Source organism: Apaloderma vittatum, unplaced genomic scaffold, assembly GCF_000703405.1.
Source record: "Apaloderma vittatum isolate BGI_N311 unplaced genomic scaffold, ASM70340v1 scaffold44433, whole genome shotgun sequence".
NCBI classification, from domain to species: Eukaryota; Metazoa; Chordata; class Aves; order Trogoniformes; family Trogonidae; genus Apaloderma; species Apaloderma vittatum.
Genome location: NW_009710644.1, coordinates 14,138 through 24,780, shown reverse-complemented (window position 1 = coordinate 24,780; position 10,643 = coordinate 14,138). Strand labels below are relative to the sequence as shown.

Genomic DNA, 10,643 nt, shown 5'->3' with positions numbered 1-10,643 from the left:
GCCCTCCCGGTGTCGTGTCTTCACGTTGCGCATCTCACTCCAGCGCTGGCTTTGCCAGGGAGGTTTGTGAGTGCCCGGTGGTTCTGGGTCCTTACACAAAGGTCTGTGTAAGAGCTAATTGCTCTTGTGAATTATTCACTCTGGTGTTACATAGCCGTGCTGTGATCAAGGATTTGTGCCCTCCCTCATATGGACAGGAGGTGTCACCTGTTTCTTTCCCTGATCAAGTCTTGATTTCTCTGTAGTGTGGACTTAGATGCTGACCAGAAAAACAAAGTATCTGTCCACCAGTTTAAATAACTCTGATGGACATCTGCCTGTCTTTGAAATATTCTGAATGTATTGTTCCAGTTAGTTTTATTAAGACTAGAGATCTCTTCTGTCATGGTTACTTGTGAAGTTTCTGTCTGGCTGCATCATTTCACTTTCAAGAGTGTGTTTTTCTTGAATATCAGAAATGTGTACCAGTCTCTCCCGTGTTTTTGATACGTCTGTGAGTTACGCTGGTGGTGTACTAGACCACAACACCGATAAGTGCTGGAATTTAAAAAAGTCTGGGCTATTGATAAAAGTTAATGAGCTGTACTTGAGTGACAATTCCAAATAATGAAAACCTGAATGAATTCACTTCCTGATTTGTGAGCAGTTAAAGAAAAATAATTACAGAGGCTGTCAGAAGAGCTGGCATTCCAGGTTTATCTGCTGTCGGGGGGCATGTGCTTTAATGTGCTTTCTTGAGGCATGCTCCATCTCTAATTTGTAAACATAGGATCCTGGTAAGACTAGTTCTGTTTCTTAGCATTCCTTAGTCTTCTGTTGTCTCACCTCACAATTTTCATACACTCTTTTGGGGTTCATTTTTTTTTTTTTTTTTTCCCACTCTTTAATACGCCTGAGCTTCAGCTTGAGGCTGTGCTTGTGCTGCCGGCACCCGGAGGCCTGACCTGCCAGTTGCCGTTGTGCCCAGGCTGTGCGTTGGGGCGAGGTAGCAGAGCCCCGAGAGGTGGGATGTGCTGCCTTGTTCTGTGGTGAACGAGACCAAGCTCGTTTGCTAGGAATGAGAAGGACAAGTATCTTTTTGGTTGGGAGTTTACTGTGAACCTTCAGTTGCTTTGCAGTGTGGGGCTCTGGCTCAGATAAATCTTCGTGCTGCTCTTAGCTAGGTTGACTGTGCGTTGAAGTTTGCTAGTAAAGAGGATAAGAGCAGAACTCTTGGTAACTGTGTGAACTTTAAAATGTAAAAATAAACAAAGCTGAGAAGCTGTACCCTACTTAAAACAGGCTGACCTAAATTTTCAGCAATTCTAGCAGAGAGGCAGGCTCTGGGCAGGGATAGAGCCATGCTGACGACTGGCTTCCCTGTCCGTGCTTTGCTTGGCATGGCTGCCAGGCCACCTTGGGAGAATCTCTGCCGGAGTCTGGGGTCATTCACTTCCCCCTCCAGGCCGCCCCTCCGGTTGCACAACCCGGGCTGTGGATTTGCCTTGCTGTGCTCCTGGAGAGAGTCCCCTTGTTATGCAAGTCAGCAGTTCAGCGTCCTCTGGGAAGTTGTGGCATGAACCACTTCTCAGACTGCTTTTGTTGGAGTGTTGTTGAAAACGTGTGTGGTGTCCTTTGCCTTGTCCCTGAAGAGGCTTCTTCCGGGAGCACGTACGTGTCAGTGAAGTCCATTCATACTCCTTGTTTGTAGATTGATGTTCTTGCTATCAGTTGCAGTTCTCCACTACTGAACTATTAATTCCGCAGTGAGATTTTTTTTCTTCTTACTGTTCATTGACTTTCATGCTTGATTTATTCTCCTGTGCAGTTTGAAACTGGAGTATGGGCATTTGGACTGATATTACCAGATCACATGTATGACCTCGGTGGTAGCGAAATAAACTTTTTTCACTGGGAAAAGGACATGTGTCTTTCAAAAGTACTCACAGTTTCCCAAGTGAAAGGTGGTCCATTTGTGAACGTATATTGTCCTCAGAGGCATATTGCTTGTTATTTAACAAAACTGAGATGGTCGGCCGGCCGGTGGAGTGATTAGCCGTGTGCTCTGGAGGCAGTCCTGTGGGTAGCGTGTGAAGGGAGAAGGAGGGAAAAACTCATTTGTAGATTCTTCTGCTAATGTGGCTTTGCAGCTGAATGCTCTCCTGGCAGAGAGCCTGCCTTTGATTAGAAAGCATTCCCCTTGGTTGTTCTTGTAGGTACTGATGGTCTGCCGTGTTTCATCCTCTGTTTTATGCTTTTGTGTGTGCTTTTTCCTGCAGGGAGATAATAGGAGGTGAATCGCGTGTCCTTTCAGCAGCCTTCTGTTAAACTTGGAATACCACGGTTCAAGCAATTGAACAGATGGATAATGGAGACTGGGGATATATGGTAAGCGAGCCTGCGTAAGCGTGCGCTCTGCGGTGCAGCTGGGCTTCAGGGTCTTGCAGTAAGAATCTTTCCAGATCTGTCTTGTTAGATCCAGAGCTCCAGTCATGTGACAAGAAAAACTGTGTGTGTTACAAGAGCTTACTTACATTCTCTGGAGTGCTTCACCTTGCGTGCTGGTTGTGGGGAGAGCTCAGAGTCATATTTCCTAGGTTCAATCACTGAGCACTTAATTGACGCCTTAAGCTCGCTCTTACCATTTTCCTAATACCCAGAGGCTGAAAATAGTTTGTGCCTCCTGCACGTAGTTTTCAGGACTTTGTCGTTTTATTTCTAAAGAAAAATATTTTTCCTCGTCCACCCTCCCTGGAACTGCACAAATGCATCTGATTTTTCTCCTCTTTTCTTGCTCTAAACATTCTGCTGCCATGCATATGTTTCTCTTCTCTGTCTGGCCTCAGTCCTGGTTGTTAGGGTTGGTGGCCAGATGGGATTTATGTTCCTTTCTCTCTTGCTTCCTCATGTACTGTCTGGAAGCTGATGCAGACTGGTTTGTGCTCTGCCCCTTTTATTCCATGCAGCATGCTAATATGCTAATAAATATTTCTTTCTAGGGTTAAAAGCTGGAAGTTCTTCTTTTGTTTCATGGTTTTAATGATGCATTTTAACCAGAGAGTGGATCATTTTGATCGTGAGCTCTTGGTCCTGGGTCTAAACTTGCACTGTCATCCTCTGTTGAGGGAGAGAAAGATGCTTAAGACTTGTTCAGCTCTTGGGGTTTTTTTTTCTTTTCTTTCTCTTTTGTTCTAGAATGAGAGACAGATTGTGAAAGTAGGGAGCACTGATGGGCCTTCTTCAGACTAACTTGTTCTTCAGGAAATCTCTCTGTTCTCATTTCCTCATCTGTAGAACAGGGGAAGAAAAACCCTAAGCTTGTTATCCAAATGCAAAACTTGCTTCTGTGACAGTAGTTGTTAAGATTTCTAAAGCATTCTGGAAATATGCTTTCTGAATGTGTAGGTATCATCCTGTCTGGTTGCCAGTTGTGCCTTGTTGCTAGGTGGCTTGGATTTGTTTGAGTGTAAATGCTGCTTAAAGGCTTCGGATGGGAGAAGCATGATTCTTTCCAGAGCCTGGAGTTTTCAAACAGCGTTTGCCACGTGTGTCAGTGAGGCGATCGTGGTGGCTTGATAAACTCTGCAATTTCTCTCTTTCTAGATGACTGATCCAGTCACGCTAAATGTGGGTGGACACATGTACACGACATCCCTCACAACGCTAACGAGATATCCTGACTCGATGCTTGGGGCCATGTTCCGGGGAGACTTCCCCACTGCCAGGGACTCTCAGGGCAATTACTTTATCGACAGAGATGGACCACTTTTCCGTTATGTTCTTAACTTTTTAAGGACCTCAGAGCTCACTTTGCCACTGGACTTCAAGGAGTTCGACCTGCTTCGGAAGGAAGCGGACTTCTATCAGATCGAGCCCCTAATTCAGTGTCTTAATGACCCCAAGCCGCTGTATCCCGTGGATACCTTCGAGGAGGTGGTGGAGCTGTCCAGCACCCGGAAGCTTTCCAAGTATTCCAACCCGGTGGCTGTAATCATCACGCAGCTCACCATCACGACGAAAGTCCATTCCTTGCTGGAAGGCATTTCGAACCACTTCACCAAGTGGAATAAGCATATGATGGACACCAGGGACTGCCAGGTTTCCTTCACTTTCGGGCCGTGCGATTACCACCAGGAAGTGTCGCTCCGAGTCCATCTGATGGAGTACATCACAAAGCAAGGCTTCACGATCAGGAACACCAGAGTTCATCATATGAGCGAGCGTGCCAATGAAAACACAGTGGAGCACAACTGGACTTTCTGTAGACTGGCACGGAAAACAGATGACTGATTCTGACTCCGCAGGAGCCACTTCAGTGATCAGCGACCTAATTGGACAGTAGACCCGAGGGAGTCTGGATTTTGACTAAAGCAGCAGTGTGGGCTTTTTTTTTTTTTTTATACGACTATTTATTGTTTATCAGTAAGGACTGGAGGAGTTTCGTTCTCTAGCAGCTCTGTCCGTTTGTCCCGTCCAGAAAAAAACCGTGCATGTGCCTGTTCAGTCAAGACACCTTTTTGTTTGAAAGAGGGAGTTTGAAGAATTAGTACAATAGAGTATTTTGTGTCATTAACACAATTCTCTGACGCAACTTAAAGTGCTAAAATTACCTCCGGTTAAATGGTTTCTAATCTGTCTAATGCTACAACGCTGGGAGCAAGAAACAAAAAGAATTTAAAGTGCAGTTGGCGAAAAACTGCTATCATGTAGACTAATTTAGTTTCTAAATCAATAAACAGTATTGTAATATTCTAGGAAAACAAATACCACCCTTTAAAAGTACTTGATAAGTACAGTTTCTTACAGTTATGACAACTGTTTCTTTCTATGCATATAAATCAAGCAACCAAATATTATCTGTAGCCATGGAAATATGATTAGAAATATTTATATTGGATTCTAAATGCAAAATGTCCCTGTGGTAGAATTCATATTTTTAATGCCTGGTGCAATATTATTCCCAAGTGTAATGCCTGCCAGCAAGAAACTAATAAAAATATGAAATACAGAAGAGTATTCTGTATTTTCTTTTTATATTCTAGAGCTCTAATAGTTAAAAAGCCAAAACCAAGCAACAAACCCCACCAACCTCTGGTTTTTCAGTGCTGCAGAGTGGTTCAGATGCTCTGGTAGGGATCCGTTCTCCTCCATTACTGATGCACTTTGTTCGTTTTTACATTAATCAGTTCATTCGACTGTCCTCGTTAAAGAAAAAGCCAGTGTTTTGAAAACTGCATTATGACTAATAGAAAGATGGCAAGTGTTTGTACTGCCGAGAGACACAAGGGTGGAGGGAACATGGAGCCTAAACACTTGTAGCTGCTAAGGAGCGTTATCTGTTTTCTCAGCGATTTATTTAGTGACATATATATAATTTTAACTGTAGGGTGATATTCAAGTCAAGGCACTCAACTTCTGTGGTTTCGCTCAATTTTCTATAGCTGCCTCTGCTTATCTTGGACTCTTTGTCACAGTTATTAATAGAATTTCTGCTTTTGCTCTTGAGTGCTGTTGGGAGGAAGAGAGTTGACGCCTGTTTTGATGAGTGGATCCCTGTCTTCCATGAACTCCTTATCACAAGAGCTCCTTCACAGCTGCTTTGCTCGCTGGGCTCTGCAGACCCGCAGCTCTTGGGGGATGCCAGAGCGGGGCTGGATTTCTGTGGTAGTTGCTGATTTTTGAAGGTGTGTGAGCTTTCCATCCCATCTCTCACTCAAAAGCCCTGTCCTGGGGTGTATTTGTCTTGTGTTGTGTCTCCCTCTTCGTACATTGCAGAGTTTTTGACACTTGTAGTAAGAGGCAGTAAGAGCTTTATTCTTCCTATCGGTGGGGGGGGAAGTAAAGCCGAACTGATGGAGCTCAGGAAAAGTGGTCATTTCTTTCCTGCAACACGTGGTAAGAAATATCTGTGTTAACTAGCCTTGAATTATAATCACAAGATGTTCTTTCCAACACTTCATTTGCTAGCAAATTAATGGCTGGCCTGGATCAGCCTGCCCTTTCCATAATTACAAAGTATAATAATTAGAGAAGCAATATTCCAAATAATACACTTTACTGGAGCCCAGGGTTTATACAAAGACAGTACGAGCGGCTCCATTAGTGGGAAGTAAATTCTTCAGACCGGAGTTGGCATCAGCTTTGTCTGAATCTTCAGTAGCCAGGAGCACTCCGCTGCTGAGCAGGTTAAGAACTATTTTAATTGTCCAGACAGATGTACTTTCTAATATACTTTTTGATCTAAGAGAATAAGTTATTCCTAGAAACCAAGGACCACAATTTTACATTCCTTGGATTTTTCAGTAAAGTGTGATTTTTGTTGTTGTTGTTGTTGTTTCTTTTTTTTTTTTAAGGCATGGTACAGTTACAACACACTGAAGGTGAGCTTGTAATGTTTGGGGATTTTTTTTTCCTTAATCGTTATATAGTGGGTTTAGAAAAAGAAGAAGAAGAAAGCCAAATGACATCACACGGGATAGAAAAAAGCAAACCCTAAGCGATTTCTGACTAGACGGACTCGTAGCGGTGGGTAGCACTCAGTGTTGTTTGGCTTCTGTCTGATTAAATGCAAATGGCTGGCTAAGAAGGATGTTTCCTACTCGTTCCAACTGTAAGTAACTGATTATTAATTCTGATTAGTCATTACTGATGCTTCATAATGTACTGCTGCACAAAGAAGGAAATGTGCGGCCTTCGCTTAGATCACGGTCTTCATAATTTTGATAGCTTGTTGTGAAGAAGTGGCTTCAAATACCTCTCGTAGGCTGGGCTCATCTGTTCAGAAAGAGAATGTGGAAGGGAACTAATGGTAATTAAGAAGGAAAGGGATGTAGTTTTTTTTCTTAAGAGTGATATCTGAAATACAGAAAGCTAGACTATTAAAAAAACCCAGACACTAAGCCAGCAACTACTTCAGTTGTGTGCACGATCTCTTGCCCTAGTATGTGCCATCCTTGATAACCAGTACACAACACTCATCCCAAATGGGGCAGCATACTATGTCACTTCAAAAAATATGCTCGGACTCAAGTGTTTGCTGAAGGCAAATTTTGTGCTCAGCTGTAGAATTTCCAAGGGTTGATGATTACCACAGTAAAAATCTCACTTAAGGCAAAATGAGTTTTCAAACAGTGCAATAGCTATTTACATCACACTGAATTTTACATTACTCCATGATACGGATAAATTAAGAAGTGAAAGTGAAGTGCTAAAGACAACGAAGGGTGAAATTGCCTTGTTTAACATTTATACTCTTTCTGGTTAAACATTTTATTAAAAAAAATAAATAAGTATTGCATTAGTAAAAGCACCCATGTTTGGAAAATACCCTGCCTTTAGTGGCTCTTGCAGCTATCTAGTATTGTTCCATAATATGTAAACTATGTAAACAGACTTTTGTTTTAGCTTGTTTTGTACAATATTATCTCAGTGATGCAAGTTTAAAAACTAAAAGCACATCAGTGGCATGTGACAGTCCTGCTCCCCGGTACAGGCCCTCGTACTCTGGGGGCTGCAACTGAGCATGAAGTTAAATACCTGAACTACGAGTATAGGTGACCTAACTGGGGTGTCACTGGCCGGTGTTGAGAGTGAGATGCTATGAATTAAAAGCTCCTTTTCTACTTATTTTTATCTGTATTGCTTTTGTTTAAAAGAAAAGGAAGCAATTTCTGCTCTGGCCAATGCAGACTTCCCTGGCTGTAATCCAGCATCAGTACCTGCTTGTTGGTCGGTGACTTCTGAGCCCACTCGTAAAGCCGTTGGTAAACCTGTCCGTCGTAACTGCCGAGCGCAGAATTCAGGCTCTTATCTGTGAAGTCAAAAGCGTCCACCAGCGGAACAGCATCCTTCCTGCGGAGTGGATGAACAACGTTTGTGTTACGGAAGTGGGTATCGCTTTCCAAGAGAGGGAAACAAGTCAAAGGTAAACTTGAAAGTCAGTTGGCCGGGTTCCTCAGTCTAAAATGCTTGTGCCAGTTTTTCCCTTTGCCTACACTGTGGGGAAACTCCTGCTTATTTTAATTCCTCAGAGGCATCTCAACACCCTGAGTTGTCTGTACTGTTGAATGGGTATTTGTAAGGTCTTTTAATCATCTGGGGTCTGTCCCTAATTCCCTGATTTAGGACTCGGCGTCACGCCAGGTGTTTGCTCACTAGACTCTGCCAGTTCTTGCTTTTTTTTTTTTGTCTTTTTTTTGGTTGCATTTTTTGTTTGGTTTGTTTTTCTTATGCTGTATGTGTTTGTCTTACAAAATGGAATAAGGTTGCTGCTGGCTTGATGTGCTTTGCTGATCTCCAGCCTTCATCTACTCTTAAGTATTTCTGTTACCTTATCGTGGGGTGTCAAGGTCTTCTATTCTCTTTGTGTCTACAAGAACAAAGCAACCCTGAACAGTACCAGGGGCCCATCGACCCAGCCCAGGGGCCAATCTGACTGCAGTTGGCAACAGAGAGCTAGAGCATAAGGGCAAGTATGTAATGACAGCACTTTCCAAGCAGGAGATGGTTTCTTCTTCCTCATCCTCCCATCGTTCTGGATGTAGGAAGCTGTGCTGGCTGTACACCACACCTGAGGCACAGGGATGCAAAGCAGTTTGCTCAAGTGTTGGCACTTGGATCTGCCAGCTCCTTTTGGGGAAAGGCTGTTTGGTGGTTTGGGAAAGGCTGGGGTTTTGCTACAGACAGGGAAGTGTTTGTATTTACTCATTGTAAATAACTGACTCTACCAAGGTTAAATACCCACCCCTTTCTTGAATCCTGTTAACAAGACATGAACTAACACGGAGTAGTTGCAGTGAATTCCAGAGATGACAATGCGTTAGGCTGTTGAAAATCCTATGTTAAGCTTATTGCTTAACTTGAATTCTGTGATCAGTTCTGAAAACACGTGCTGTTCAGCTCAGTTCTGTCAGCTCTTGCTTATGGCGTATTCTTGTTTCTCTCCAGGTGGCTTAAGTAGAATTTTACATGCAGTAGCACTCGCTTCTCTGCACCGTAAGTTAATTTGTTCTTAACAGATTTGTTAGCGAGCCTTTGTGAATGTTGTGGTAAGTTAAAACCTTGGCATGTCTCAGAATACACGCAGTTGTACAAATGGTGTCGAACAGATGCATCTGAGCTAGCTGTAGGCAGGATTGTTTGGGTACCAGTTGCAACTCAGCCATGGCAACAGAGTAGGCTGTATTAGCTGTGGCTTGAGCAGATTTTGCAGTGTATGATCGGTTGCTGTGGCTGCCTCCTGACAGTGCTGCTCTGACTACATATTTTAGTGCTTTTGTTCTACTGCAAATGGCAGAAAGTGTTCAGGATTTCTTGATTTATAATTTAAGATTTCGTGTCACAGAACTGATTTACAGGTTGCAGAAGGGCTGGATACTCAGGTCTGTTTTGCTGTGAAAACGAGCTCTGTGTAGATGTTTCAGTCCATTTCTAGTGCTGCCATGCAACGAAAATAAAAAATGAATGAGGGGAATTGACTTTGAAAGTGTTGCCATAGGTACAGCAGCACCATTTTATACCTGTAACAGGGAAAAACTGAATGGCTACGTATCTCCGCTCATGCTAGAGCAGCTCACCGGATAACAGCCAGGAGGTTGAGGTATGATGCTGTGACCATGTCCATTTGAGCTCCAGATATGTATCCATCATGCAAGAAGACTCCTGCATTCGAGAAGATCCCGTGTAGTGCAAAGAGGTCACAAAGATGTTTCATAATCTTTTGGATGCCAGCCTGGGTCTCAAGTTTTTCCACAGTTTCTGCAAAGTTTTTCACAGTGAGGTAGTGGCAGTGAGCCTGGAAAACAAATCCAGTCAACAGTGAATGCACCTCAAAACACTTTTAGTAGGCCAAGTGACTCAGACGTTTTCACAAAGAATATAAAACCTTTTCATTTCCCTGGCACTTTTCCAGTCTATTCTTTGTTTGCTGGTTGACCAGGCCTTTTGCATTAATGTCTTACAGCGACAGTAGAGGAGAGAGCTGGGTGTGTAAACAGTCAACACTGGTACTTGTAAACTCTAGAAAACTGCTTCACAAATCATGGTAGTATTCTAAATATTTCTGATTAATACCCCAAAGAGTTTGTGTGATGGAAACACATTGGAATGTGCTTGTGTTGACCCCTAGCAAGTGAGTCTTGGTTGTGCAACAACAGGGGAAACCTCTTGTATTGAAGACCTTGGGCTTGAGGTACGCTGGGCTCAGTGTCTACAGGGCTTTGTCTCTGAAAACATCTGTTGTCACACAAGAACAACCAAACTTACCTCTTGCTTTTGGGCTTTAAGTAAATTGCTGATTTCTTTGTCAGACAAGCAGAGGGTCTAAATGCCAAGTTACAGCAATATTAGCTGAGGTCCAGGGCACATGAAGCAGGCTGACTCCACCTGTTTGCGGGGGTGACTCTTGCTATGCTGGCATTACCGCGGGTGCTTGGTGGTGCTGGTATCTGGGTGGGTTCCCTGGTCTCCTCCTAGCTGTGGGTGTAAGCACGGCACACCTGTGCTGCAGCTCTTTAAGCCAGCACGGTCAGGCAGCGGGGAGGCCAGCGTGGACTGCAGAGCCTGCCTGAGAAGCTGGGTGTCTCCTCAATCGATTAACCTCTGTGGAGACTGCAGCAAAGCTGTACTCGGTGCCTGACCACGCAGCTGGGAGCTGGCAGGCGTCG

At 43.6% G+C, this 10,643-nt stretch overlaps 2 protein-coding genes across 2 annotated transcripts in view; one reads left to right on the top strand and one right to left on the bottom strand.

The window, feature by feature from the left end:
* The first annotated feature begins 2,258 nt into the window (after positions 1–2,258).
* On the top strand, positions 2,259–4,896 carry KCTD6 (potassium channel tetramerization domain containing 6). The gene is made up of 2 exons (XM_009867336.1): positions 2,259–2,367; positions 3,583–4,896. The coding sequence occupies exons 1-2, from the start codon at positions 2,341–2,343 to the stop codon at positions 4,267–4,269; spliced, it is 714 nt and encodes a 237-aa protein (XP_009865638.1). The 5' UTR covers positions 2,259–2,340; the 3' UTR covers positions 4,270–4,896.
* Positions 4,897–6,690: 1,794 nt separating this feature from the next.
* The window catches only part of ACOX2 (acyl-CoA oxidase 2, branched chain), a 17,385-nt gene continuing 13,432 nt past the window's right edge, over positions 6,691–10,643 (bottom strand). Inside the window, exons 12-14 of the mRNA XM_009867335.1 lie at positions 9,555–9,772; positions 7,698–7,830; positions 6,691–6,753 (exon numbers count right to left, since the gene is read on the bottom strand). Of these exons, the coding sequence (XP_009865637.1) occupies positions 6,691–6,753; positions 7,698–7,830; positions 9,555–9,772 (414 nt within the window). The remainder of the gene's footprint in view (positions 6,754–7,697; positions 7,831–9,554; positions 9,773–10,643) is intronic.